This window comes from Coloeus monedula (assembly GCF_965178545.1).
Source record: "Coloeus monedula genome assembly, chromosome: Z".
In the NCBI taxonomy this organism is placed as follows: domain Eukaryota; kingdom Metazoa; phylum Chordata; class Aves; order Passeriformes; family Corvidae; genus Coloeus; species Coloeus monedula.
The window spans coordinates 55279783-55307504 of NC_138822.1; the positions used below are offsets into that span (position 1 = coordinate 55279783).

At 47.8% G+C, this 27722-nt stretch overlaps 1 protein-coding gene across 2 annotated transcripts; it reads left to right on the forward strand.

Moving 5' to 3' along the window:
- Positions 1 to 421: 421 nt before the first annotated feature.
- On the forward strand, positions 422 to 27625 carry TMOD1 (tropomodulin 1). Of its 2 annotated transcripts, none has more exons than XM_082301244.1 (10): positions 422 to 588; positions 10964 to 11127; positions 12964 to 13120; positions 16451 to 16570; positions 19486 to 19575; positions 20023 to 20153; positions 21733 to 21840; positions 23373 to 23516; positions 23970 to 24114; positions 26054 to 27625. In XM_082301244.1, the coding sequence occupies exons 2-10, from the start codon at positions 11008 to 11010 to the stop codon at positions 26116 to 26118; spliced, it is 1080 nt and encodes a 359-aa protein (XP_082157370.1). In that variant the 5' UTR covers positions 422 to 588; positions 10964 to 11007; the 3' UTR covers positions 26119 to 27625. The 2 variants fall into 2 exon arrangements, with proteins under 2 accessions (XP_082157370.1, XP_082157371.1); XM_082301245.1 differs by lacking the exon at positions 422 to 588 and adding an exon at positions 1165 to 1183.
- Positions 27626 to 27722: the final 97 nt, after the last annotated feature.

The following is a 27722-nucleotide window of genomic DNA, read 5'->3' on the forward strand; positions in this document are numbered from 1 at the left end:
CTCCCCCTGTCCCAGTGCTGCACCACTCCGCCCGGGAATGAGATTTTCCAGCCACAGTCTCAGGGTGCTTTACAGTGTCCTAGATCCCCAAGAAGATGCGTGCACATCTTGTGGGCTTTCCCAAAAAGGCAGTTTGCCGAGGCGTCTGTCTCGGCACTCAGAAGGACTTTGCCACGGGACAAAAGGCAGGCTCCAGCGTGTCTGAATCGTTAAAAAGCAAGAAAGACCCTTTGGAAGCAAATGCTGCCCTTGCTGCCGCCCTCCGCAGCGCCCCGCAGCTGCCCCGGGGATGGACGGAGTGCACTTGCCACCCCGCGTGCGGGCAGAGGGTAAGGACCGACCAAACCGGAGCCCGGGGCGGGGGCCGAGCCGGGCGCAGCTGTTCTCGGCCGGGAGGGGCGGTGGGGCCGGCCCCCGCTGAGTGACGGCCGGGCCGGGGCCGCGGCCGGGCGGGACCCCCGCCCCCGGCAGCGGCGGAGCCGGCGCGGGCAGGACGCGCCGCCCGGGCTCGGCTGGCACGGCTCGGCTCGGCTCGGCTCGGCTCGGCTCGGCTCGGCTCGGCTCGGCTCGGCTCGGCTCACGCGTGCGGTAAGCGGGCGAAGGGGCGGCGGGCCCGGCCCGGATCGGGGCAGAATATTTGTCCGGCACCGAGCGTGCCCGGCTCGACAGAAATAGCGGCCGCCGCTGCGGTCTGGGTAGCTGGCAGGAGAGGGGACTGCCTGGGTGCTGGGTCGCCCTCCTTCCCTGCCTGCCTCCATGCCTGCCTGCATCTCTGCCTGCTTGCCGGCGCACTTGCCTGCTTGCGGGGAGCCGTGCCCGGAGGTGGGAGCGCTGCGCCGGGATGCGCGGAGCCGGCGGCGGGCGCTGCGGCAGCCGGGGGTCCCCGGGCTCGGGGCCGTGCCCCTCGGCGGGCAGGCGGTGTCCCCGGGCTCGGGGCCGTGCCCCTCGGCGGGCAGGCGGTGTCCCCGGGCTCGGGGCCGTGCCCCTCGGCGGGCAGGCGGTGTCCCCGGGCCCGCGGCGGAGGCGCTCACGCGGCAGATCCCGGCGGCGATCGGGGGTGCTGGCACGCCGAGAGGAGAGGGCCCTGCAGCGCGCTGACCGGGTTGCAAAGGGCGCCGAGAGTTCTTTTTTACTGCTGTTGCGTTTGTAATCCAGGGAGCTCTTCTAGGAGATGGTTTTCCAGGTAACGGATCACTAGAAAGCTGTGCTGCTTTTCTAAGGGAAAAGTGAAAATTAGCAGGGGGAACGTTCCTTGGGGCCGTGTGTTGAATTTTCCTTGGCCATACTTTCTCCAGGTTGAAACAGTCACTGCCTTGAAAGGCGCTGCCTATCTCAAAGATAACCTTTCTTCACTCAGATGGATGCAGCTTCTGCCCCCACTCATGTGCCATCCTGGTGTGCTCATCTGTCGCCCTCTGCTTTTTAAATGGTCATGGATGGTTTGTTGGGCAGAATCCATTGCCCTCTGCCTCCCTTCAGAGTCAGCTGCTCTACCCTTATCTGGAGGTCCTTTCTGCTTGCTTTACATCTTTCCTTGGGTATTGGGCCTTGAGTCAGAAGGGTGCTCAGCCATGTGACTGAAATTGTTTTTAAGTGTTTTTAATTTTTTTTCTTAAATCCCTTTCTCATGTGTGACCCACCAGATCATACAGGAGTGAAGAGTGACTTCCTCATTTCTCATCCAAGAGACAAGATTTGTGCTGAGAGGTGACATGTTGTCTCAGACTAGCTGACAGAGCAAAGACTGGACAAGCTTTTTGGGCACACAACCCCTACTTCAGGTTATAGTAGTGAGCTCTTAATCTTTTGCCCTCTTGAAAGGAGAGGCTGGGCTACAACATTAAAGCCAAATGCCATCTTGCTCACAGTGTAGTGCCCAGAGCCAAATGCCTTTTGCAGAGTTGCAGAAGTGTCTGCAGTGTTGTCTCTTGACAGCCTCTGTACCTCTTGCCCTGATGTATACGCAGTTGGGTATTCCAGTAAGCACACTGCATAGAAGGCTCACTGCTTCTCATTTCGAAGGCTCTGTTTTCCCCCTGTCAGAGCTCTTCCCCCACCCCTCCCTCAGCATTGCATTGTTTTCCAGCCTGACTCATCTTGTTCTTCTCCACACACTTCTCAGCTGTGATGGTCTGCTGCCTTTTCTCCAGATACTGTGTTTTTGCATAGTATTGGAAATATGTTGCTTGCTCCCCACCCCCCTGAGTGTATTTGGGAAAGTCAAACAGGTATGGATACAGTCTGGTCTATCTCATTACTGATTTTCTTTGCCCGAGTTTTACTTTCATTCACCAAAAGGACCATTTGATTTATCTTTACAAAAGATCATGAATTATCCTTTTGTAAGAAGCACCAGTCCCCTGTTGACGGATGTATAGCTTCTATTCCCCAGAGCAATGTGCTACTAAATGTAATGTTTGGATATGAGTTGTTTTACTTTTCTGTGTGCTGCTTCACTGTTTTTCAGGTGTGTGGAGTTTTTGTGAAAGCACAGGTACGGGGAAGGAAACTGTGGTCTGCCTTCTGATTTTTTTCCTCTGTAGCTGACAGCCATTTGCAAATCACGAGCCAGGAAGACTGTCTTCACTTCTCTGTTCAGGCAGAAACCTGTAGACAAAATGTCTTTACTTGGTAAAATTACTAGGCTCTTGAAAGAAACAGGACGTGAAGTTGAGTTCCATGACTCCATGGTGCTAAATGCCCCTATGTTCTTGGGCACATGGATGCAGTGCAATGGGAGGCTCAGTGGCTCTCCAGCCCATCCCCAGTTCACAGCAGACCTTGCCTGAAATAGGGAGCTTCTGGCTTCATGTGGCCTGTGTTTGCAATCCCCAGAGATGGAGATCCCACCTCCCTGGAGCCTTGCCTTAGAGCTGCATCACCTTCCTGGGAGGCAGTTCTTCCTACTTGTTCATGGTGAATGAGATAAACACATAACAGAGGCTGTCCTGGGTCAAACCAAAGTCTGTGCATCCCAGGATACTCCAGCTGGCAGCAGCCTGTGGAGAAGCGTGGAAGCAAGGCTGCAGTGATGCTTCCCCAGAGCTCTCCCCCATTCAGGCACTGTGCAGTTTGGTAGCTCTCCCAGCTGGAGCTGGTTTCTTTGTTTCTGCAGGCCTTGTGTGATTGTGTGAGGGTCTCGCCTCTGTTAAGTGCCTCATTCGCATTTGGTGCACACTGTACACCACATACTCATTGCTGCTGGAGCACTGCTCATTTTGCTTCAGTGTTAGTTAAGCATCAACCCGTCTGGGGCTTATTAGCTGCACCTTGGTGGGGCATTTCACTTCCATTTCCTTTGCTTCAGCCACCCGAGCAGTGGGGTGGGATTGGGACGTGCAGACATAGATGTGTTACTAACAGCTTGCTGTGCTTTGCTTCTGGCAGGGCTCTTTTACAGGACATGGCTGCTGCCTTTCTAAGGATCTGAGGCAATGCTCAGTGCAAGACAGGAGCCTTTCTGCTCCTGTGTTCACATTGCACCCATCAGGTTCCCTGCAGAATCAGAGTGTGCCACAAAAACAGGGGTGTCCATCTGAGGGCTAAGAGAAACTCAGGCAAGAAACCCAGGATCACTTTACAGAGGAGATCGTGCTGTCTGTGAAGCTTCCAAGTGGAAGGGTTCAAGTTACAGAGCAGGAACTGAGTGCGCAGTGTCACTAATGACACAAGTGTGCCCACATGCTTTTCACAGGGATTAGTAATTAAGCAACTGAGTGCATGCCAGGTGCATGAGAGAACCTCACCCCAAATAGGAGAGCACATAACTGTGTTTACAAGTGTGTGTCTTAGTAAAATATGTAAAGTGGGGGAGATACAGCTGGGCTGCTTTGTGTTTGAGCTTTGGCAGATCTTGGCCTGGTCACCAGACATCCAAACTATTTGCTAATGAGAAAGACCACTTAGTGAGAGCTAGTATTGAGTTGTGTGGCTTGTAGGCTGCAGGAGTATTGACGAGAGGAGAGCCAGGAGATAGAGGCAGTTTCTGGATATTAGGTTAGCAGTTGAGTGAGCTGAGAAGATGACTCAGGAGAGTGCAAGCAGTGTGAGACTTTCCTCAGCACTAGTGGATAGAGGGAGAGTGACTTTGCTCAAGCATAAGGAGCCTTCCCTGGTGTATGCATGACCTCAGACAACATACTGTTTGCTGTGGAGCTAAGTGCCAGGATGGAAATGTCAGCCCTGGCATGAGGATATCCATGCAAATGAAGCTGCATCATCAGTAAGTCTTGCCTATGGCCTAATTGAACTTCATTGCTGCAGGGGTTTGGATGGTGACGGTAACTCCAGATAGTATTACGTGTTCTGCATGGCTGGCATATCACTTCAAGAGTCAGAAGTCATGTGCTTTGATAGACCCAAAATGCCTTCTTCCAGATGTTTCCTTTCAAATATGAATTTCAGGATGCCTTAGGTTAACAGCCGCTGGCTGGGAGGAAACCTAGATCTTCCTTGGAGAAGTCTGAGTTTCCTGAAGGGACAGCAGATTCGCTGTTGGATTTCCTTAAGCATGAGCCTCTTGCAGGGAGGCCAAGAGTGCCTCAGTCTTTCTAGTTGATGGCTGACTTGCCTGGAGCAATGAGTGTGTGTGCTCTGCTTTCTACATCTGATGTGGCAGAGTTTCTCACCATCTGGGCATCCCCTGTCTTTTCACGGTCCAATCTCCTCATCCAGGACATGAATTTGTGTTTTTTCTTCTTTAAAAATCCTTTTCCTTTAGGCAGCACGTGACTGACTGACTGTAATTAGATCCCTCTTCAGCCTTCTCCTCTCCAGGCTGAAAAAGTCCAATTCCCGTTGTTTGCTCAGGTTGGAAAGACCTGTCTTCTACTAGGGGACATCAGATTGCATGCACCATCCAGCTGCAGCCTCAGTGGTGCTAAGCAGAGGGTATCCTTCGGGTCTCTCATGTGGGTCTCCTGGCGAGACACTTTCTAATGCAGCTTGGACTCCCCAGTCCACAAAGGAGTCTACCGAAAGTCTTTCATAGCTTTTGCAAGAGTTTTCAACATCTTGTACATTCAAAGTGGTGATAACAGAGCCCAAGCAGGCCAACAGTGCTTGATGCTGCAGGCTGGGTCTGTGTTTATGGCTTGTTAAAATGATGCTTTCCTCTCTGACTGAGAAAATGGGGTCTGCCTGAAAAGGGATCTGTAGAAATGTGCAGGAGACCATTCCCTTAAAGGACTGGCCTTAGGTATTTATCTTCCTTTCATTTTGCTGAGACAAAGACTTGACTTTCAGGGAGAACAATGTTCATTTGAAGTGGGGTAAACTTCTGAATGTCTGTACCTCAGGTGCCAGGCATGTAGTCTCTTGCAAAGCCACTGCTGGGCTCTGGTTGTGTCCATGAGAGAAGGGACTGCAGGGCCCAGCTGTGATGTTTGTACCGGTGTGCTGGGAGGAGACACACCTGTACCAGCACCTGTGCTGACTTCCCTTGTGAGCAGGGTAAAGAGTGATTGCAAGCACCCAGCAGTAAGACTTTGGTTGTGTTTGGCTGTGTGATGACACTGGGGATGGATCCAGTTCCACCTCTGCTCTGGTTTCCTATTGGGTTTTGCAAAATTCACATAGGTTCACATTTTTAGATGTGGCCTCAGTAGGAGCCGATGCACATCTTTCCCTTTGTTGCTACTGGATCTGGCCATAATTTGTCGGTCAGTTCTTGAAACTCCAGGGAACTGGTTATGTTTGGTTTCCCAGTGACTCAAAAAGCAGGGTGGCCATGGAGTCAACAGCACCCAATTATGTTGGGATGCAAGCTCAGGGTTTGAAAGCTGTTGCAGGAGGGGCAGAATCAGCAGAGACTCACTTTTTGGTGGGTTGATCTCCTTCATCCCTACATCCCCACTGTGTCTGCTCCAGGTCTACGTGTGTAACAGCTACCCCTTCTCCAAGTGCTTCTGGTACCCCCCACCTTGCCTTAGAACACCCTGCAAGTGCCCCAGCTCTCCTTCATTTCCTGACTGTCAGCCAAAGGAGATCTCTAGGCTGAATGATGCTTTGCATACATGTGCAGCTTCCCAAGAAATTAGGGTCTGAGTCGTGCATGAGATTTTGTTAGGGTTAGCTAATGGCTTTAAGGTTTGTCAGAGGACTGACCATGTAAGACAGTTTTCATTTAGGAGCAGGCTGGAGGTGATTTGTTCCTCTCATCTGTACAGCATGCATTTTGGATCTGCACCTGGGTGACTCACTGAGGTTTAAGTGTTTGCACAGAAAGTACCTAACTTTTGTTGAGTTAATAGGAAATGGTCACTTTTGGTATGCATAGCTCTTCAATCAAAAAACCCCAAACCCGGGCATTTATCTTTTAAGTTGTGTTGCAAGTCAAAGAAAAGGGAAAAAAAAAAAAAGGTGATTGTAGCAACTATAGAGAGGCTGGTTGATACTGGTTTGTTATACTTAAGCTCTAAAAAAAAAACCTCCTAAATCAAAACCCTGTGTGAGTCAAGCAGGAACTGATTATAAGGCATCCCTCACAACATTAATTCCTGCCTTCACTGCCCCTTTAAAAACAGCTTTCATCCTGAAAAGACTTCTGCCTTCAAACTTGGCAGTTTTTCCAAGAATCATCAATAGCTGTGCTGGTCATGCTTGGCTACTTCCTTATCCCAAAACCCAAGCCCCTTGGTCTGCTTTCACATTTCAGAGCACAGAAGAGGTTTTGCAGTAGATTTGAGGGTTGTCTGGGTCAAGGAAGTTAATTTTTTCAGCCATGGCTCTGTTTGTGTGGCAGACTACACAGAATTCCCGTCCTCTGCCTTTGGTGGTTGTTCGGTGTGGGGGTGGCTAGGGATGCCCCAAACCCTCCCATGTGCTGAGCCTTGGGCATGGTGGCTGCATGCTGCAGCCTGCACAAACCCCTGGAGTCAGGGTTGGCTTGGGCTGATACCAGAATTTATCCCTGGAGAGCCCTGCACCTTTGCTGATGTTAGTTGCTCTTTCTCCCTGTGTATGTATGAAGGGAAGTGCTTTCTGTGCTGCCTTGGTGTTGGCGTGCTGGCGCACGCGAGAGGGTGTGCAGGGAGGTGATGGGCTGCCCGGCACAGCATGTGCCAGGTGTTGCACACAGCGTGCCTTGACAGAGCACGCGTGGCTTTCACAATGACATTTCTGTATTTTCTTGAAATTTGTCTTGCTGCTGTTCCTGTCGCTTTACCAAGTTCTTTCTCATTTGTTCTTTTTCCTGGGGTTGTCAGATCACTGGGGGATGATCCAGCAGACCCTGTGACTTGGCAGGACGAGTGCTGCTCCACAGTCTCCCCGAGCAGTCTGCTGCAGCCTAAACCCATTGCTGCCCTGCTCCTGCCCTCCCTGCTCACCCACCTGAAGAGCACAACCATGTCCTGGTGCCTGCCCTCATCTGGGGGTAAAACACAGTGGTCCCCCGTGGGATACTTTCCCAGATGGGTTTCCACCGCTTCCCCGTGCAGACGTCAGTGCTGCTCTCAGGTTTCGGTACCCCAAAAAGGTCATGGTGCTGCAGAGGGGCCGTACCAGTGCAAAGCGCTGTGGAAGGATTATTTCCAGTGTCATACAGGATGTTTTTGATTTTCACTTATTTTCAGCATCCATTTGTTTGTTCAGCATTTTTGAACTCTTCCGAAAGAAACTATTCCATCCCCCTCATGATCAGAAATGTTGTCTTGTTTTGTTTTGTTTTGTTTTCCCATATTCTGGTGAGAACAGTCTTCCTTGTAGATGACTTTCTATTATCTCCCATCCAATTTCATTTTTCTCCTTTAACAGTTTTAGTGATCGTTTTGCATTCCAGCCTGTGTGCTCTTCAGATGTACAAAGTGTGAGTGCTTGGGCTGTCTTCCCGTGCGTCTGACAAGTACCTTGAACAAAGAGACCTGATGTCTTGCTATCTTAGCAGTCAATATGAATTTCAATGTTTTGAAGACTTAAAGTTGCAATAGTGTCAGTCCTGTGCAGTTTCTGAATATTACACTTACTTTCTTTTGTGATGCTTCCATAGTTGATTGAATGAAAAGTGACAGGGTTGATGAAGAAGAGTGAGAACTCAAGCTGTGCTGAAGGATCTTGTTACTTAGTTTGAGCTCAGGTGAAGGTGGGACCTGTGTTAAACCACATACTCTGGCACAAGTCAGGGAGAACTGTTTGTGGCAGTGGCTATTTCAGTACTCTGTATAAATGAAAACAATTACACTTAGCAAAATTTACCTGCTTTCTTATCACTGGCAGTTCAAAGCCCTCTTACCATTTACAGCAGATGGGCTGGTTTGCTTTTTCTCCCAGCACTCATTAGCAAGATAGAGTAGAAGAGGCCTGGGATGTGGAGATAAGGGAGAGCCAGCAAACATACTGGTCCTGGAGGCTGTGCTGGAGGACACGATGCTGAACGGCTGGTTCTGCGGGCAGGGGAGTGGCACAGAATGTCCTGCTGCCACGGGCGAGGCTGGTGCTCCTGACAAGCAGTCCTCCCAGTGTACTCTTTGCAGGAGATGTGCGAGCTGCCAGTGCTGTCCGGCTGCACCAGCAAGTCTGGGAGGGCACTGTGCCCCCTGACAGCTCTGTTTAGGGTATGTGGCAAACGAAATTCTCCCCATGGGGATTTCAGCTGTGTTTCAGCAGGCTCTGCACCTGTCCTCAACCCTCAGGGCCTTTGCTATATGCAGCCCTGGCTTCATATCTCTGCAAGATGCTTTGAAACCTGAAGCGTTTTCCAGAAGCGTTGCCTGTGTGCACTGACATCCGATGTCTGTCCTGCCATTCGCCTCTCAGTGCTGACATCTCCGTCCTTCTGGCAGGAGGCAGCAAGGTCAGCCCTGCGGGGCTGCACTCTGGTCCCAGATGGGTCCCTGCTTGCAGCCTAGCCTGCGTTCCTGGGAAGGGTCTGTGGCTGCTTCTGGGAATAGTTGTCCTCATGTAGCCAAGACAGATACTGCCATGTGTGTGGCAGGTGTGGGTATTTTAAGTCATTACAGGGAATTTAGCAGCCTGGGGTGGGTTATTCTCTGCCTTCCTGCCTGCTCCTAGCTCCAGCTCCTTCCACAGCAGAATGGTCAAAACTACATATGGCGTATGAAATCCAGGCTAGTCGTGGTTCAGGCACTGCAACCTAAGGCTGCAGTAGCACAGTATGTGTCCAGATCTGAGTCCAGGCTGCTTTTCTAGGAGCTCCCGCATCAGCGTTCATGGGTAGCTGCAGTAAAGGCTCTGCCCTTCTCTATGCCTACAGGAAGGGCAGGGTGCTGGACATGGCTCATAGGCTGGCTGGTGTGTGGCTGCTGCCCGCCAGCCTTGTAGCACAGGGGGCCCTGCACTGACTGCTGCAAACTGCTGAAGCACAGGAGTGTGGGGTCCCTTCACCTCACTCAGCCAAACCCACTGAGCCCCTGCTTCCTCTCTGCCCTCCTGGCTGCCCTTGGCTCTGGTGTCCACAGGCTGATGGTTGCTGCTTAGAGCAAACCAATCCAATGAAAAGATTTTCACCCTCTCAGTTCCCAGCTGAGGGAGCTTCAGGGGCTGTTTATGCCATCAAGAAGGCACCATCTCCTGGCACTTAACTTCCTAAGTGTCGAGTGGCAGGAATGTGAGTGATGCAGGAATTACCATCACACTAGCGGGGAACCAAGCATCTGACAAGATGACAGCTCTAAATTTAAGGGCTTGCTGTTTAGCAAGCATGTGTGCATTACTGTGCCCTTTTGTGACCAAGCTAAAGATAATTTTCCTATCTGAAACAGCAGCTATGTTGTAACTTTTATAAAGAAACTTCTCCACTAATGAAGAGTGATCATAAGAACATAATCTGTCCTGAGGGGACAAGCAAAGCTGGAGAGATGTGATTCAGGGTAGGGCTCTGATGCTCCACAGGAGCTGAAAAGAGACCATTTATAGAAACTCAAAAGATGTTTGTCTCCTTAAAAAATGCACAGTCCTTGCTGTTATTTTATGTAAATGTCACTCAGAGGAATAGCAAAACTTTAAGAAAAGTCACCTTAAATTATCTAGGGCTCAGTATTCTCTGCAAAAACAGAGCCAAAAAAGTTATAAATGTACTGAGTGCAGTGGAACAGAAGGAGACTGTCTGCAAAAGAGCAGAGTTGGATATGCTTTTGTGTGTTACACTGAGTGTACTTTTAACTCACCTGCATATTTTAAACACACTGACCATTGTCTCGTTTTGCTTGCAGAGGTCGAGTTAGATGCATGTGATTGTGTATGGCACGGTATACTAGGAGACATGGGCCAAACCTTGGGGTCAGCAGGGATTATGAAGATAGACCATTCACTTCTCTTCTTGCAGAATTGGCTTAGAACGTGCAGCAGCACACAGGTCAGCTGCTTAGCCGGCAGGAGTGCAAACATGTGTTGTCTCAGGGAAGGTGGGTCACTAAACAGCACATTTAACTGGCAGCCTCCTGAACCTGAGTGGATAATACTTCCTGATCTCCTTGTGGCTTTAAAACACGGGAAGAAGTGCCATGCACTGTAGCCTCATGGAGGTTTTCAGGGCTCAGAGGTACTCAGTGGTGCTACAAATCTGTTTTCCCATCTGGTGACGATGTTGTCTGGAGTGCCATGTGCAGGGTGGTGTTATTGGGGGCTTGTAAGGACATGAGAGCTGCATACTTTATGACTTCTGGTTTATTGTCCTTCAGGGAAATAAATGCCTAGGACACTTCACTAGCATCTAGCATTGCTTGCAGAAAGTCATCTCTAGCCGGGGTCCTGTAAAAAGAACTTCCTCAGTCCTGTGCCATAAATCCACGATGGGGCAATGTGCTGCCGGAGTTGTGCCACTCTCATGTCCGTGGGCCATTATGTGCGTGTAGGATATAAATGGGGGGCCCTGAGCAATCTTTTGAAATCAGCCACGCTTTAAGCATAAGTCTGCAGCTCTGGGGTATTCAGTGTTCCCCAGCCAGGCAGGCTGCAGCATCATGCTTCATGTGTTCAGTGTTAACGCTTCTTGTTTTCATATCAGGTTCCGTTTCAGCATAAAAGTGAGATCCACGAGACTCTTCTAAGATGTCTTACAGAAAGGAGCTAGAAAAATACCGAGACCTAGATGAAGATCAGATCCTTGGAGCTCTGACAGAGGAGGAGCTCAGGAAGTTAGAGAATGAACTGGAAGAGCTGGATCCTGATGTAAGTAATTTTTAATTGAGACTCTAGGTAGTGAATTTTAGTAGTTGTGGGGGAGTGGGCTGCATTAGTAATCTGTATTTCAGTGGGATCCTTTGCAGAGCCTATACTTGGTGCGAGAGTGGAAGAGACTGGCTGCAAATGCCCAGAAGAACTTTTTGCCATTGGAAGCACAGTCTACATGTGTGTCTTTGTTTCTGTTTTCCTGCCCTTTCCCGATGTGATGAGCAACTGTGACTTGCAGCACCAGTATGACCCAGTGCTGGTGCAGGGCAATAATCCTGTGGAAAATGGATCTGTTTCAGACTAGGCCACCTTGGAGGGCATGTTTTGCGGGTTGCTTGGTTTGAGGGTTTTCTGGGGTTTTTTTTGGTGTTTTGGGTTTGGGGTTTTTTGTAACAAACTTCAAATGGTCTGTATTTTCCTCCAGAAGAAACCCAAATCCCAGGGTTTTGCAGAGTGGGACAGTTCATTTTTAGCAGCCTCCTAACATCAGCAAGAGCTGCACATACGCAAACATGGGGAGTGCTGGTGCCAAGCTGGTGAAAGGTTTTTGGAGCCAGCACTGTCCTATTGCAGGGGATATGCAGAGCCAACTGGCAGGCCTCTGGCTTACGGCAGTGTTACTCGAGGAGCTTGGGCACTGCCAAGTGAGAAATTGTTCCTGCAACATGCAGTTAGTGTTTCTGGAGTAAATGATGGGTGGTGTAGATTGCATCATCAGTATTTTTAATTGCAACGCAGGAAAATATTTGAGAGCTGGCAAGCTAGCTCCTGGGATTAAGCGTATGGGCTGATGGGCTGGTTACAGCTACCTCAGAAGACACAGAGTCAGGCAGCATTCTGTGAAAGATGGAGAAAGGTAAAATAATTATGGACATCTGTCAATGCAGGTCTTGTCTGCTTGAAGATTGCATGGTTGCCTCTCACGGCATGAAGCCTGAGGAAGCAAGCTGTCTCCTATGCCTCCCTGCTTGTGCAATTCACACACTTCTCTTCTGTTGCCCTCCAAGGTTGCCGGGGTCTAACTGCTTCGTATCAGTAATTTTCCTTCCCAGGCTTTTCACTGATACAGATATAAATTATAACAAACTACTTTCATCAGGCAGGCATGGAAAAACTAGTTTGTTGTTCAGCATCACCTTGGATGTCTTAAAAAGTAAACATTGACTTCTATCCAGTAAAGCTTTAAAGAACATGCTTAGTGTCAAATCTGGGAATAGTCTTACTTACTGCATTAAGGCTGTTCTATATTTAAATATAAGCAGGTGTTTACGTGCCATATGTGTCAGGCATGAACCAACTTCCCATGGTGGCTTATGTGACTAAATAACAAGGAGGCAGCTTGAAAAAGGGCTGAGGTTCACAGGGGTTTTGCTCTGCAACCAAGTGACTTCTGTGAGACCCTCTCTGTTGTTTTGTGATGGATCATGAAAGGCAGAAAAGACCACCACAACTCTCTGGTCAGCTCTGTGAAAGGTCATGAGATTTAACTGAACTGATTCTTGTTGGGACACATGGGCATTGTAGGCACTTGGACAGACTCATGTAGTGGGGAGAAGATGGCTGAGAGCCTCCAGAAAGGGAGGGCTGGAGCTGATGTTGCAGAGAAACATCCACTTGGCAGCATTTGAAACTGCAGGGAGGAAGGAGCATCACATGTCTTGGATGATGTGGGAATCAGTGGGGCTGGGTGAAGGTAACCTTTGAAACAAGGAGAAGCAAATTGTCCAGCAGTGTGGAAGAAAGATGGTGCAATGAGGGAAGTGTAGAGGGGAGAGGGATGGATGGGGACTGTGGCCTGCAGAGATAACCTGTGTTTCTCACCTCCATGTCTAGAATGCACTGTTGCCGGCCGGGCTCAGGCAGCGGGATCAGACGCAAAAGCCACCAACTGGCCCATTCAAGAGGGAGGAACTCATGGCCCACCTAGAAAAGCAGGCAAAGGATGTTAAAGACAGAGAAGATTTGGTTCCTTACACGGGTGAAAAGAGAGGTATGGTCATCCTTTGCACACCATGCTGGGTGTGTCATGATGAAGGCACAGTGGGTGCACAGCAGAAGGGTTGTGTCTGACCTGTGTTGATAAAACTTCTCTTTGACACTACTGGGGTGGTGAATCTGCTCTCTCAGCAGCCCCAGCCCAGGTTTGCTGATAAGATGGGATGTGCCCAAGAGGTCCCTGTGCTTGCTGATTTGGGCACCACCTGATCTGTTGTTAAGTGCCGGACAGAAGTTGTACCACTGTGCAGCCTCTACCCATCCCCATGCCATTGCACCTGTATCAGGCTCTGGGAAAGAAATTATCTTCAGTCCTCTCTTGTTTCTCCTCTGCCCTGTTCTTCTGTGAGCTCCTCACGTTATGCTCCATGTTTCACCATTGCCTTTCACACTCCATCCCAACAGTGCATTTCTGTGAGTATGGTGAGTATTTCTCACCATAGAGAAACTCCACAGCTCTCCACAGCTATGATGAGTCCCAGCAGTTCCCATCTAGTTTTCATCACCTCTTGACAACGCCAGTCTTATTTCCCAGTCTCCTGCAGGTTGCTGGTTTGTGTCTTTCTGCACTGTACCTTGCAGCAGCTGCTGCACTCCTGCTCTGCATGGCCCATGGCAAGGGTTTTCATCTGCCTCGTTTCTTTCCTCTCCGTCTGGCATCTTTTCCTGTTTTCCTTGTATATGGCCCATTATCCAAGTGACATTCCTGTTCCCGTTAGAACTCTGAATATCATCTGACATGGGATATGGCCTGGTCAGTCCCTTCCTCTACGTTCCAGGAGCTTCTCAGCAGCTTTTTTCAGCTATTGTGTCTTCCTCTGGACCATGATCCCCCTGCAGGAGATCTCGTTGTGCACTGTTCATGTTAATGGTTGCCCCATATGAAAAAAGAAGTGCATGAAAATGTGGGCATATGAGCATGTTTCCTAACAAAGGTCTTTTTGAAAGGTGTCTCCTTACTGACTCACATGGCTCTCTTTTAAAAAGAGTTTGTGTTAAATCTGTTTATTTAATAAAAGACGAGGTGGTATTTTCAGATTTTAAAAAAAAGTAGTGCTTGAGAGAAGTAAATGAGTAAATTGAGTGCTACCATGGAGACTGGCTTGGTACCTTTCACATGTGCTCCATTGCTTACCCACCTGTCTAGCCTAGAAGGTAGAAGCAGTGTTCTGCAGGGGACAGAGGTATTTCAGGCATTCTGAGTCTGCAGCATCCTACTTCAGTCTGTTGTGATCTCAAATGTATTAAACATATTTTCATTTGTAACACGCTGTAGCGAGAAGACACTACTTACAGTGACTGTGAGCCAGAGATGGTTAATTACATATTCACAGCTGTGATGAAGCTGTAAATAAATCACCACGTTTGCAGTTTGGAGGGTGATTTACTAGTTTGCCATGGGAGATGCTCTCCGTGGCCATGCTGCTGGGCCACAGAGTGGGAGTTGGGGTGTGCAGGCATACTGTGTTACGACATAAAATGTCATGCAGTGTCATCATCATGCATGCACCATTTAATTCAAAGTTCCGTCTTGTAACAAAGCATGACTGAGATACAAAACTTTCTAAAACTTAGAAATTAACTTAAATTAGGTAATTAAAATTAAACTAGTTTAAACCCCAGAAATTTTGATGGCACTGAGGTGTCAGAAGGAGATATTGCATGACAGCAGAATTAAGTTTGCCCTGTTTCTCTTGTTCCCTGCTGGTGTTGCACACACCAGGTGGTACATACAGTTTGCCCAGCCATGCATCTGGTGGGACAGGGGTTCCAGATCTGTGCACCAAGCCAGGGCAGACATTTTGCTGCCGAGTACCCAGAAGATGCCTGGCTGTGCAGGCACATGACACTCTGCCTATTTTTGCTAGAGCAGCTGTGTCCCAGGAGGCAGATTCCTGCCCTCTCTGTCAGAGTGGCAGTGAACAGGCAGGAGATGGGAACAAAAGGCTGTTTATGGCAGCCTCCATTTTGTCCCAGGGGAGCCTGAGGTGCAGTTGCTTCTTCCTTGAGGCTAAATTTAGCCCCTTTCTGCATATCCCTGAGCAGTAGGATTATTTCTCCCCTTTGGTGCTGCTGACTCTGGTTTCAGAGAGGTGACAAAAATAGTCCTGGCTGGCATGCTAGGCCAGGCGTTTTGCACTCACTATCTCTGCAGTGATCCGGGACTTTTAGGGGAGGGGACTGCTCCAAAATGTTCCCAGATCCCTCCTACCCCTGTCCCAGCAATGCTGAATTCACCCAGCAGACTGCTCCCTGCCGTGGTGTATTAAAACATCACAAGCCTCTCTCTTTTCTTTTGGGCAGTGGATGCTGTGTTGTGAAATCTTAGATCTGACCTGTTCTGCCTCTGAGAAGAATCTGCTGCCTACTGGTAGCCTGAGCAGTGAGGAGCTGCAAGCAGCTGGGGAGGCCCATCGATCCTGTCCACTGCCCCATGCCTCCTGGGATGCAGCCAGCTCCAGCAGAGAAAGGGTCATGGCTTGCCCAGTGATCCCCATGGGCAATGGGATGGGGGCCTGGCAGGGAGCTGACTGCATTCAAAGCTTCAGCCTCTAAGGGGGGTGTGGGCACCCCCCTTAGGAAAAGGCCATGAGCAAGCAGCTAAGATGACAAGTTTGCATCACCAGCTGGACCTGTAGATTTGTGCCTTTGAATTGTAGGGAATAGGTCTGTTCTTTTTCTTTCCAGAGAGATAAAGCACAGGGGGTCTCCATGTGGCATGCCTTTTGCAGCAGGGTTGAGCTAGACTAGCTGCCCTAGGCCTGCTCCTCCTTTCATCCCATGCCTTCACTGAACTGCTGTCTCTGCTTGCTGCCAGAGCCCTCCACCGCCTCCTTTCCACCCTCTTTTGTGCCATCTGCCCTGCCAACATGCCCTTGGAGTTAGCAGCAAGAGGTATCTCAGTGGCAGGACTGATCCTGCACAGTGCTCGGTCCAGTCTACTGGCCTCTCTTGAGTGCTGTTAAACCTTCACCCCTTTTGTGCAAAGAAGTGAAGACCTGCAGGGTCAGGCTGTGCATGGCATTGTGAGTGCTGTGCTGTGAACAGCCATGATCCCGTAGCGATGTGCTGTTGGGTTTCCGTAGATGCCGCGCTGGTGGAAGGGCTCAGCTCTGCAGCCGTCAGGCAGGTGCCTCTCTGTTCGCATTGCAGCCGGACTCGGACCAAGCTGATGGAAATGCATTCAGTGTCTCCTCATTTTTGTCTTGTGCTCCCTCCGTCCTTTCTACTTTTCAAACCTCACAACATGGAAATGCGTCTGCATGGGTAGCTGTGAACTGAGTGCTGTAGCTATACTGAGAGTGACCTCACTTTGCATTTATAGGAAAAGCTTGGATTCCCAAGCAGAAGCCGATGGATCCCGTTTTGGAAAGTGTGACTCTGGAGCCGGAACTGGAGGAAGCCCTTGCTAATGCCTCTGATGCAGAGCTCTGTGACATTGCTGGTAAAATAATTTCACAGTAATTGGGGGTTCAAGTTGTTCAACTATTAGGGGTTATTCTGTTCCTTTGTGGGTAATGAGCTATTGCGCTTTTTTTCTGTTTATCTAAATGCTGTCAGTTCTGACAGAATTTATTTATTTGTTTAAAAAAGTTATTCAGCCTGTGTGATTTAATCAGGAGTGTGGTCCAAAGCTGAGGAGGGAGAAGAAAGCTTTATCAAGGGAGCAGTGTGTGGTTTGATCTCCTCCTTTGTTTCTGCCACTGACTGTTGCTAATTCCAGCCTGTACTGTACATTCAAGACCACAGCTTTCTTCAAACCAAATCTTAAGAAATAGTCATGCAGACCCAGGGAGAATGTGGATTTCTTGTGCAACCTATTAAAGTATCTGTCAGGTTATAGAAGTCTTTCAGTGGACGTTCAGGCCTGATGGTTGTTAAGGAGCTTTTTCAACACATTTTAAGTGGTGGATTTCTTGTGATTTGTGTGGTCAGCCAGTCAGATGACAATACTGGTTTCTTGCTGAAGCCCATGGTGTGGACTTAGCTCTGTGCTTGGGATAGGACATGCCTTGGCCAAAGGAGCACGTGGATGCCCCATGCTGCTTTAGCGAGGTCACATGTGGTCTGCTGGTCCAGCAGTCAATGAATATTTCAGTGATATTGGCTTCTTCTTCCAGTTTTGTCTCCTTCAGGTTTCCATACTCCCTAGCAGTATCCTCCTTGCTAGAAGTCTGTAAGAAAGTCTGTAGAATAACTACACCAGCTAGACATCTTCTACATAATAATACTGCATTTTGGCTTAGAAATGTGTTTCTGCTTTAAGGCTCCCAAACATAAGCACCAAGCATTGCATCTGTGGGTTTTGCTTTTTTACTGTTAATCCTAGAGTCCTATAAAGCCCTATCCTATAAAATCTGCCTTTCTAAGATCTAGATCTGTGCAGCAATTGTTGTCACAGGGAAATCCTGTTCAGGGCAGCTTGTTCTACAACTGCTGGGAGAATACACTTAAGTGGCAGCAGGAGTACTGATGTGACACAAGCTGTGCTGAAAGCTCAATATTGACATTGACAGCCTTGCTCCTGCCTGCTTAGCAGGGCTCGTTTAGCAGGAGCTTGTTCTGCTCCTGCCTGTTTAGCAGGGATCATTGTGAGCTGTGGTGTGTTGGATCCCTCCCTTAGCCAAAGGAGGGTGACTCTCAGTATCCCTGGAAGGGCTCCTCATCTTTGGTCAGGTGAGGGAGACAGAAATGGGGTGCCTTCATTCTGCTTGAGTTCCTTTGGAGAATACACCGTAAGCACCAGACTTAGAAACAGTGGGTCCCTCTTGTCTACCAACACAAACTTGAGCCACCAAAACCTATGGTCATGACAGCAGATCCTTGCCTCTCTCTGCAGTCCAGACACTGACACTTCTGGCTGCTGGAGAGATTTAATTGTCCAAATAAGCTGTGGTTTGGGGAGTACCTGTGTTCCCAAAATGCTGAGCCTACAAATTACTTTCCCAAGCTGTGTGGCACCTCTGAAAATTCCATCTGCAAGAAAATGACAGATAAGAGGGCCAGCTAAAATACAAACAAGCAAACTCGAAGTGCCCAGCCTCACTCAGACTTTCAGATGGAGACTGCTTGGCTCTGTGAGATCCAGTTGGGAATGTGCTGGGGACCTTGGGGAAGTTCACTGACACTGTTTGCTGCTGGCTGTCCAGCCTGTGCAACCCAGACACAGAGTCACAATGAGCTGTCACCATAACAGATCTCATTCATGTGCTGGGCTTCAAGGATACCTTTCTCCTGCAAATTCCAGCCCTTCTTGGCCAAAACAACAGAACATGGTGACAGACTGGTGCCAACAAGCCTAAGAAGTGCCTTTGTGGTGGCATGCTTGGATTTTAAGGAGAAGTTTATTATTTTCGCAGCTGTGTCTATCCAGAGGTCAAGACTTGTTCAAATGTGTCTGTTTTAACAAGTATTTGTGTGTCTGCGTTTTTCTTTAGAAGGTCATTTAGATACTAAAAAAAAAAGTTGTTGATTAAAAAGTCAGTATATTTTCAAACATCATCTTCCTGTTTATAGCAGGGTTACTTTTAGAAACAAACTCTTTGCCCAAAAGTTCTAAGGCACTGACTTCTTATTGGTCATTTGCAGCTGCCAGAAATGTCACGAGAGCCCCCAGACATGGTTCCATTTGCATTTGCTTATTGGCTTTGCAGTCTTGAGTCTGAGAGATGCAAATGGGCTGACTTAGGCTTTTGGGCTCTTACAGCATTTGAACTGTGTTCATACCACCACTCTCTACATTTTGACCAAGCCAGCAGAGATTTAGCTTCTCACAGTGTCACCTTCCAAATGCACCAAATTCACCACCCCAGCTTGCTCTGAGTGAAAACACGGCGTGCGTTGCCATGCTTCAGGTGACAGTCACCTCCTGTGTTGCTGCCTTGGGGTCGGTTTGGCTCCATGTGCAGCACAGCTCATCTCCAAAACTGGGCTGTGGAACTGCATGGCACGTGCCCAGTGAGCAAGGGTGACAAGGATGTGCAGACTCCTGCTGGACTGGGCCCCTTATACTAAAGCCTACCCATGGCATTTTTTTGAGTTTTTTACTGTCTTCTCGTTATTTTCGTGTGATTCTCAGTGAGGTAGGCTACTGGGAGGCCTTTAATGTTTGTTTGTTGTCCACAAGATGATGTTCCTCTTTTCCTGTGGATCAGGCTGCATTGGAATAAACAAGGGAGCACATTTGAGCACTGTTGTGCGTTTATGCCAGCTAGGGGGCTTTGTCCTTCCTTTGTATGTTTGTCTGTGCTTGCACAGGGGAAGTTAGCGTGCTGTGAACTCCCATCCCAGGCAGCATCTGTGTCTTTTCCTGGAACTGGAGCCTACAATAAGTCATGTTCTCCTTTTCTTTCTCTGTAGCCATCCTTGGCATGCACACCTTGATGAGTAACCAGCAGTACTATGAGGCACTGGGGAGCAGCACCATTGTGAACAAAGAAGGGCTCAACAGTAAGTGATTTATTCTAGCAGGCTGCCGTATTTGGCATTGAAGCTGCTAGCAGAGGCAAAGTGGTAATTATTTTTAGGCTGAAGGTTAGAGTCGTGCGTGTCAGAGCAGCCTGTGATTGCTGGGGCCATCTCTGGTGCATCCTTGCCCTGCGCCAGCCAGTGCAGTCTCAGCCACTTCGCTGGTGCCATCGGGAGCCAGCACAGCCCAGGCAACAGCCCCATGCAGGCAGTGTGCCTTCTGTCACCCAGATTTGGACGCTGACAGCACATAGCAGTAGGCACTGGCTGTCCTGTGCTGGGTGGCCCCAGTGGAGGGGCCTCTCATCTCGTGGCTGTTTGTCAGGTCATGCTTCCATCTCTCCACTTCTGGAAGAGGATGAACACACTCAAAGAAAAGATAGTGCTACTCAGGGTGCTTTCTTTTCACATCTTGCTTTTACCTTGCAGGTGTGATTAAGCCCACACAGTACAAACCAGTTCCTGATGAAGAACCAAACTCAACAGACGTGGAGGAAACTCTGAAACGAATACAAAACAATGATCCTGACCTTGAGGAAGTCAACCTTAACAATATTATGGTATTTTTTCCTTTCTACCCTCTTCTCTTAGAAACAAGACTAAGAGTCTGATACACAGAAGGCAGACACTGAGTCTGTTTTGCTGCACAGAGCACTATCATAACACTGAATGTAGCCAGACAAGAAACACCAGCACTTCCCATCTCCGCTGTGGGCAGCAGAATGGATTGTTACCTGCTGTGGAGCAAAGGCTTGAGGCTGGTAGCACAAGGACTCGTCTAAGTGCCTGGAAAAATGGAGCTGTGTCAAGGGAGTTTGGGGAGACCCAAAACTGGCTGGCTGGCTAAAGCCATTTTAGGTTGCTTTAATGATTTAGACAGGCATTTTTCGTGGAGGGGATGTTGATGTATATTATAAGATGGTGGGGGAAAAAAGGCTTCATAATCCAGATGCTTGCTATGAAAATATGAAGAAGTCACCCTTCTTGTAGGTGGCTCTGTCCATCTCCCACCCATCCCTTCTGTGGAGCTCTTTTACTTCTTGTAGAAAGCAAATCAGGACATAGCACCACTTCTTGTGTTGCCTTTGGGACGCATACAGGCAGTAAAAAATACAGGTTCTGTTTCATGGTGTCTGTTGAATGATGACATAGCTAAACAGCAAGAACATGGTTAACTCCACATGCACATGAAACACATTTTTGCCATGCTACCCGCGCCTTTCTAAAACAAAAATATTTTTATTTTCATGTATTTGATCCAGGCTAGTAACCCCATCCCTTGAGGACACAAGGCTGAGGATCTGGCAGGCAGGCAGACACTATTTTTGTGTGTTGAACTCATGACTTTGGGATGGGGTTTGGAGAACTGCGGAGTGACAGTGGAGGTTCTAAGCTGCTGGGTGTTGTGTTATGGCTCTGTGGATGACGTTGAGTATAGATGATTCCACATGGTGGGATCCAAATGGTGTGGCAAGAAGTCCAAGGTGAGGATGCCACTTAAAATTTTGGGTGAAAATTTGCACATCTGAAAAGGGTATCTAAAGTTCTTTGTAAGTGAAATATACTAATTTTGAAGGAACTCAGAAAAAGCAGCATTGATTTTTTTTTCTGGGCTGAGACATAGCATGGCAAATGTTAGCCTGTAAGATGTTGTATAAAGCAGTCAGAGGTGTCTGTGATTTGTGTTACAAGGGATCATTTCAGGCCTTTCTGGATCAGTTCCCATAGATGGAAATTTTCTGAACGTGACATGAATGTTTCTCACTCTGTCGTTCGTATCAGAGAGTGCAGGAGCAGTGCTTTGTAGGCTCACGGATCCTGGTTACAAACATCCCCACAAGGCCTGTGTTCCTAGGTAGCTGAGTTTCTGGGCAATTAAAGAGCAGAGATGTGGCTTCAAATCAAGGCAGTAAGCTTTCAGCAGCATACAAAATAGGATGAAGACATTGCCATGCTCCTTAGAACATGCTAGTTCTAGCAAGTGAACTTGTTAAAACATTTATCAACCCCTTCCTGAATTACTTCAGTGCATTTGGTGATTTGACCTTGATGAGAGTTAAAAGTATTTTTTAAATGTATTGCATATTCATTCCACACAGATGATGGCCTAACACATGCTTTCTGCGTTTCTTGTCACAGAATATTCCGATACCAACTTTAAAAGCTTTTGCAGAAGCACTGAAAAACAACACGTACGTGAAGAAGTTCAGCATCGTTGGGACACGGAGCAATGATCCTGTTGCTTTTGTAAGTACTGTGAGCTCATCGTTCCAGTGTTGTGACAGGAGCTGTTCTTGGGCAAGGTATTTGCGGCATTACTGACTGACTGCTTCAGCACCTTGTGTTGGGTTTGGCACATTTCACACCTGTAGCTGTTTGGTGCAGGTGCTTCAGTTTCAGGAGCACTAGTGGAAGCCAGCAACAGACAGGCTTTCGTTCCTTCACTTCATTTTTCATCTGTGGAGGTTTCAGGGTGCAGTCCTTTAATCCATGCAGTCTCATATTTGTCCTCTTGGATCTCTTGGAAAAGGAGCGTGAGACAAGAAGCGATGACCTAGTGGCATGTTCTAAAAAACAGTTTGTCTCTCTCTGTGGAGATTTGTTTCTGTTGGTAAAAAGGTGTGCCCACCTGCTGCTCCCCCCACACATGTCTGTTCCAGCTCTCTCTCCTGTATTCTTTGTGCAGACGTGTGCAGAAGCAGGGTCTCCTCATTCGTGGCCTCTGTAGGTGATAATGGGAATTTCTGGCTGCTATGAGTGATCTTAAATATCAGTGGGGATGCAGAGAGGAGCCAGCCATTCTGCCTGGTCTTCGTGCTGCCTTCCAGGCTGCATCTTCGCATCCTTCTCCAGCACCATTGCAGTCAGTTTTTGCTCTTAGTCACCCAGGTTACCCCTGCCTACCTCCCCAAACACACACATGTGTGCACACCACTTTCCTGATAGAAAATAAACTTTCTGGAGGGCACGTACTACTCTTAAATTATTTCAGGCACTCTGGACTGGGAAAAAACCCTGTGCAGGCCGGACAAGTGCCATCTGAAAGCTTGAGGGGTGCTGTGCTGGGCTAGGAGAGCTGTGGGGCTAAGTGCTGTGGGTGCAGGTCAGCTCTGCCATGTGTGCATCACCTTCTGGTCCTTCTGTTTCGTGGTGTAAATGGATCCTCCCTTGCAGTTTGTATGAAGTGACATGATCTGATCAGGTCTGGGACATTATGAGCATTCCAGCCACTTCCGATCTCACCCACTAAGGGAAGCAAAAATGATTAATACGATTGTGATGCTGCTTGGGGGAGGACACCTTGGATGTGGAGCATCCTTTGTTGTTCAAGACAGATGTTCCTCTCTCCGCATGTTGTAATGGGAAGCATCTCAACCCTGTGCAGTGCAGGCAGGGACTCATCAGAATGGAGGCAGGGCCAGTGCAGGCCAGCATCCTTGTCATGACCGTGCTGGCTTTAGAAGAGGGACAGATGAAGCTGTCACAGGGCAGCTGCAGGTGTGGACTGTCACCTTTTGGGGTCGCCCCAAGTGTTTGTCCATGCGAGGTTTTGCTGTGGCCTCCAGCATGCTCATGCTCAAGAATTCCCCTGCAACAGCAGGGAACCCCTTCACAAACAGCACTTCCATCTGGTGGCAGTGAAAACTGCTTAGCAGATGTTTCATGTGGGCTCCTCCTGGAGTCCTCTGGAGGTGAGGGGAGCTGAAGCCCTGCTGCCCTGCAGTGCTCTGCCCCTGCCTGTCTGACTGCCAGCTCTTTCTGCCTACCTCTGTCCACAGGCCCTGGCAGAAATGCTGAAGGTCAATAACACACTGAAGAGCCTGAATGTGGAGTCAAACTTCATTTCCGGGTCAGGGATCCTGGCTATTGTCGAAGCACTCGAGGGTAACACGTCACTTGTGGAGCTGCGCATTGACAACCAGGTAAAGCGTGTGTGGGTGACAGCTCTGGTCGGGTGAACGAAGCCTGCGTGTGGGGAGCTGAGTGTGCCGTGGTACAGAGGCTGGGGCAAGTGTAGCTCCCCGAGAAACCCAGAGCTTGAAGTGGCTGAGCTATGGGGAACTCAGAGACAGCTGACTGGGAGACCAAAATCCTGGTTTCTGCAGATGTCCATTAGCTGCTAATCTGTCCAAGAAATAAAAGACTTTGGACAAAGGGAGTTGTGGGAATGTCTGCAGGAGGAGTTGGAGCTGCTGGGTTGTAGCATGTGTACAGGAAAAGGCCAGCAGTTCGTTTTACCAGCTCCAAGTCAGAAATGTCAAATGAACCACAGGTCCAGAGAAAGATCTGCAATCTCCACCCCTTCCCTCTAAGTGCTTGCTCTGCATCACCCTCTAGCCTGAACAACTTGCTTTTCTGTTTTCTGTTTTCAAAAGAGTCAACCCTTGGGCAACAAAGTAGAAATGGAAATCGCGAATATATTGGAAAAGAACACCTCCCTTCTGAAGTTTGGGTACCATTTCACTCAGCAAGGTCCCCGGCTTCGCGCCTCCAATGCCATGATGAATAACAACGACCTGGGTGAGTGAAGCTGGCTGCAAGCCGGGAAGCATGGGAATGTCCTTTGGGCAATTGCTGGTGGGATTAGGGCAGAACTGCTCACGTTGAAGATGTGCATGAATTAGAATGTGGGTCTTGAAGGGCCTGATGATGCTTTGCCCCTCACGGAGGAAGGCAGCCTTCACCAACCGGTTCCTTAATGCAGCTGCTGCCAGCCAGGCAGTGTTTTTTGCAGTAACAGTGGGAATTGTTGGGAAAGAGCAAGAGCTGCTAATGGGGTTCAGTACAGCTTGTGATACAGCATGTGGCACATGGGTTATGAGGTGCTAGCATTTGTGGTTCCTGCCAACTGCATGTCTTCCACCAGCTTCATTCCCACTTTAACAAGGAGATGAAAAGTAGTAGAGTTGAACTTTGACAGCAGTAAGATTTGGCCCATCCCCTTCAGCAAAACAAACTGGAACTGTTTGTAGGGATATGTGGGAAGCCACATGGCTTATGAGTTATCTGTATACCCTCAATGAAGTGATCAGAAATGCTTGTGAAGTAAAATGCAGGCAAGTCTGCAAACTGCCATTTCAGCCAAAGCACGTGGCAGAGGCTTTCCATTGCTTGGCTACAAGCTGCTGTAGAGCACAGGAAACCAGGCCAGCAGAGCAGTGCTGAATGCAGCTAACACACCCACCACACTGTACTTGGCAGCTGTCATATCTAGGCAGATGATAGATCTGTTGTGTTTTAAATACAAATGAAAAAGATCAATCTTGCTTTAGCCAGCACTGTCCTCCTAGGAAGCACAGCCAAGCACAAGGGTATGAGCCAGTTCTTCACAGATGACACAAAACACTCAGTACTCAGTGAGTTCACTGGGTATCTGTTCTGCCTGTGGTTGCATTCCTGGTCACTCAAGCACTGCACTGGGAAAGACTTTCTGCCCTTTCGAACAGAGCATAATTTTTAATGACTCTGCAGCACCTGGCATTCAAAATAATCAGCTCAAAGATTTAAAATCTAGTATTTTGATTGTTCCTGCTGTTAAGGGGATGAATTCACAACTTGCCTTCCATGTAAGAGTTGTGTATTTTGCCGTTTTGACCACTAAGATCTGCATTTTTTTGTCTGATTTGGTTGTTTGCAGCTCGTATTCATCGGTCTGATGGTCTCTGGCAATAGCATCTCAGCTCTACACCTGGACAATGTATAAGTAAAGAAAACCTTTATTTTCCTCCCTATCAGCAATAGACCTCTGCTTCTGTGCTCCACTCCAGTGTTCTTGCCTATCAACTGATGCTACCAGAACATGGTTTTGGTGCCATAGCTTCTGATCCCTAAGATACTCTGTGTGAACTGACTGTGAAGGCTTTCATGTTCATCCTCATGAGCTAACCTCTGCATTCTCTTTATACATTTTTGTTCTGTTTTTTTTTTTGCACCTTTCTTGAAAAGTCATGAGTGTAGGTGTCAAACAGGTGTAAATCAAGTTTTTAAGACTAGATACAAGACTGCTTTGACCATGTTAACCATGATCAGAGGACTGGAGCCCAGTGGCTTAGGGTAAGGTTTTTAAAAAATTTTTTTTTTGAAAGGCAAATTTTTAATTTGAAAAATGAGCCAAGGAAAAACTGTGACATCTGTTTCCTGCTGTCTCTACATCAGTCAGATGATGCACTGGCCAAAATCCAGTTACAAACTGTGAAATACAATTAACTACAGAATAAGGGAGGTAGGGCTGAAAGTAGCTTCTGGCCTTAAAAAGTCATAGGGAGACAAACCTCATCTTCCTTGATTTTACTGTGAAAGGCTGTGCCTGCTGCTTAAAGCAGGAATTCAGCAGCTGCTGCTATCCTGTTTCTTTCCTGGCAGAAAGTACATCTCTCAGCTCCTTCTACAGCTATTAAGGCAAGCCTCCATCCACATTCTCCCATTGCCATGACTGACTCCTCTTTCTCTTCTTTTTCAGTGAGGAAGAGAAGACTTGCAGAGGTGAATGGGCCTATTTTTCCCAAGTGCAGAACTGGAGTGTAGTTCCTGGCTGTGGAGGTCGTTCCCGGTGATCTGTGCTGCACTGTGGAAATCTAAAGGCAATAAGTGCCTTGACAGAGTATTTGTGGTGCCTCTGTTCTGTTTTATGCACTAACAGTTGAAGTTAAATAGTGGCTGTAGTTTTTATGAAGATTTTATCCAGTAGGACTGTTGATGTTTTCTGTAGAGTTGGAAACTATTCAAGCCAACGTGTCAATTTTATGCAACCTCAGTTTAGAGTACAATCCAGTGTTAAAAGGGGATTAATTTTTCTATAAACTTGCTGCACGGTGTTTCATGAAGTTAGGATGTGGTATGCATGAGTGAAAGATACAATTGTTGCACACAAATTATAGAAGTATTAAAAAAATACTTTATTTTTTTTTTTCAAAGTTGATCTCAAGTAACTACAGAGGAGTAACTAGTTTAACTAGCACTTCTAACATCTGGAAACATGGCTAATTTCAAGAATTGTGAATTACAATTTTTTACCAACATTTGCTGAATCATTTAATTGGAGATGCGGTATCAAATGCATCCCAATGTTTCTTAGAAAAAACTGATATCCACCCCCTGATTAAATGGAACTTAAGGCCACCAAATATTAAACAGAGTCTCAAAAATCAAGTGGTTTAGATGGGTCAATATCCTTCGATCCCAGGCAAATCCTAACCCTCAGAGATGGCCAAACTAATCAGCAAATTCTCTTCTATTCCCCACTCCTTTCAGTTTCCTAATGTTAAAAGCATTTGTCCAGATATTCACTGGAGACAGGTCAAATTCTCTCCCTTTGCTGTTTTGTCTAGACGCCCATGTCCATTAATTAAATTTTGTTTTGCTAGGAATTATTTCTTTTACTGCTGTTCCTTATGTCCACATAAATGCAAGAATAAATGTTGTGCTCCAAAAAAAGCTGTGAAGCAAAATACCCTGAATCTGAACTTACACTAGATATGATCTCACAGCTTTTTGTCAGTCTCCAGTCATCATCTAGCCTGGGAGGAATTCTCCACAAGCTTGTGTATCTCCTAGAGCTGCAGTCTGCAGGACTGGACCCAGCAGATCCAAAACTCCCACAATTAATGTGGGTGGGATCCTGCTCAGTAGGAAGTCTCCGTGGAAGACGCAGTGCTGTACTGAAACCTTAATCTTGGGTGGATGACACATCCTATAAAATATTCTCTCTCTTGCTAGAAATCTGCCTTTAAATGTCTGTTAAGGAGTGAAGTTTTTCAGCCTTTTACATACATTCTGGCAAAAGTCCCACAGATTTCTTCAGAGCTTGTGCACAAGCACCACTGATGATTTAGCTCTGACCAGCAAAGCAGAAAAACACTATTTAGCAATGTGGGAAACACACTTGTTTCTCTTCAAATCTTAATAAATGTGCCTGTGATGTCATATAAAACGCTTCACTATAGCTTGTTTCCTCCACTGTGCAAGTTCTGTATCAGAAAATGAATGTGAAAGAAAAATACTTGAAAATATATTAAAATGAAAAAAACTGGCAGACTTAAGAAAGTACTTTCTTCTATGTGCACTGTGAAGACTTTGCAATGACCAACTCAATCATCAAATCAGAGCCACACAGTTTCAGCTGAGTCATC

Bases quoted from the DNA above. Each gene is read 5' to 3' on its own strand.
- TMOD1 (XM_082301244.1), top strand. From the start codon at position 11,008: ATGTCTTACAGAAAGGAGCTAGAAAAATACCGAGACCTAGATGAAGAT. The intron at 21,841-23,372 runs GTAAGTACTGTG...CTCTGTCCACAG, and splicing joins GCAATGATCCTGTTGCTTTT to GCCCTGGCAGAAATGCTGAA. The intron at 24,115-26,053 runs GTGAGTGAAGCT...CTTCTTTTTCAG, and splicing joins GATGAATAACAACGACCTGG to TGAGGAAGAGAAGACTTGCA.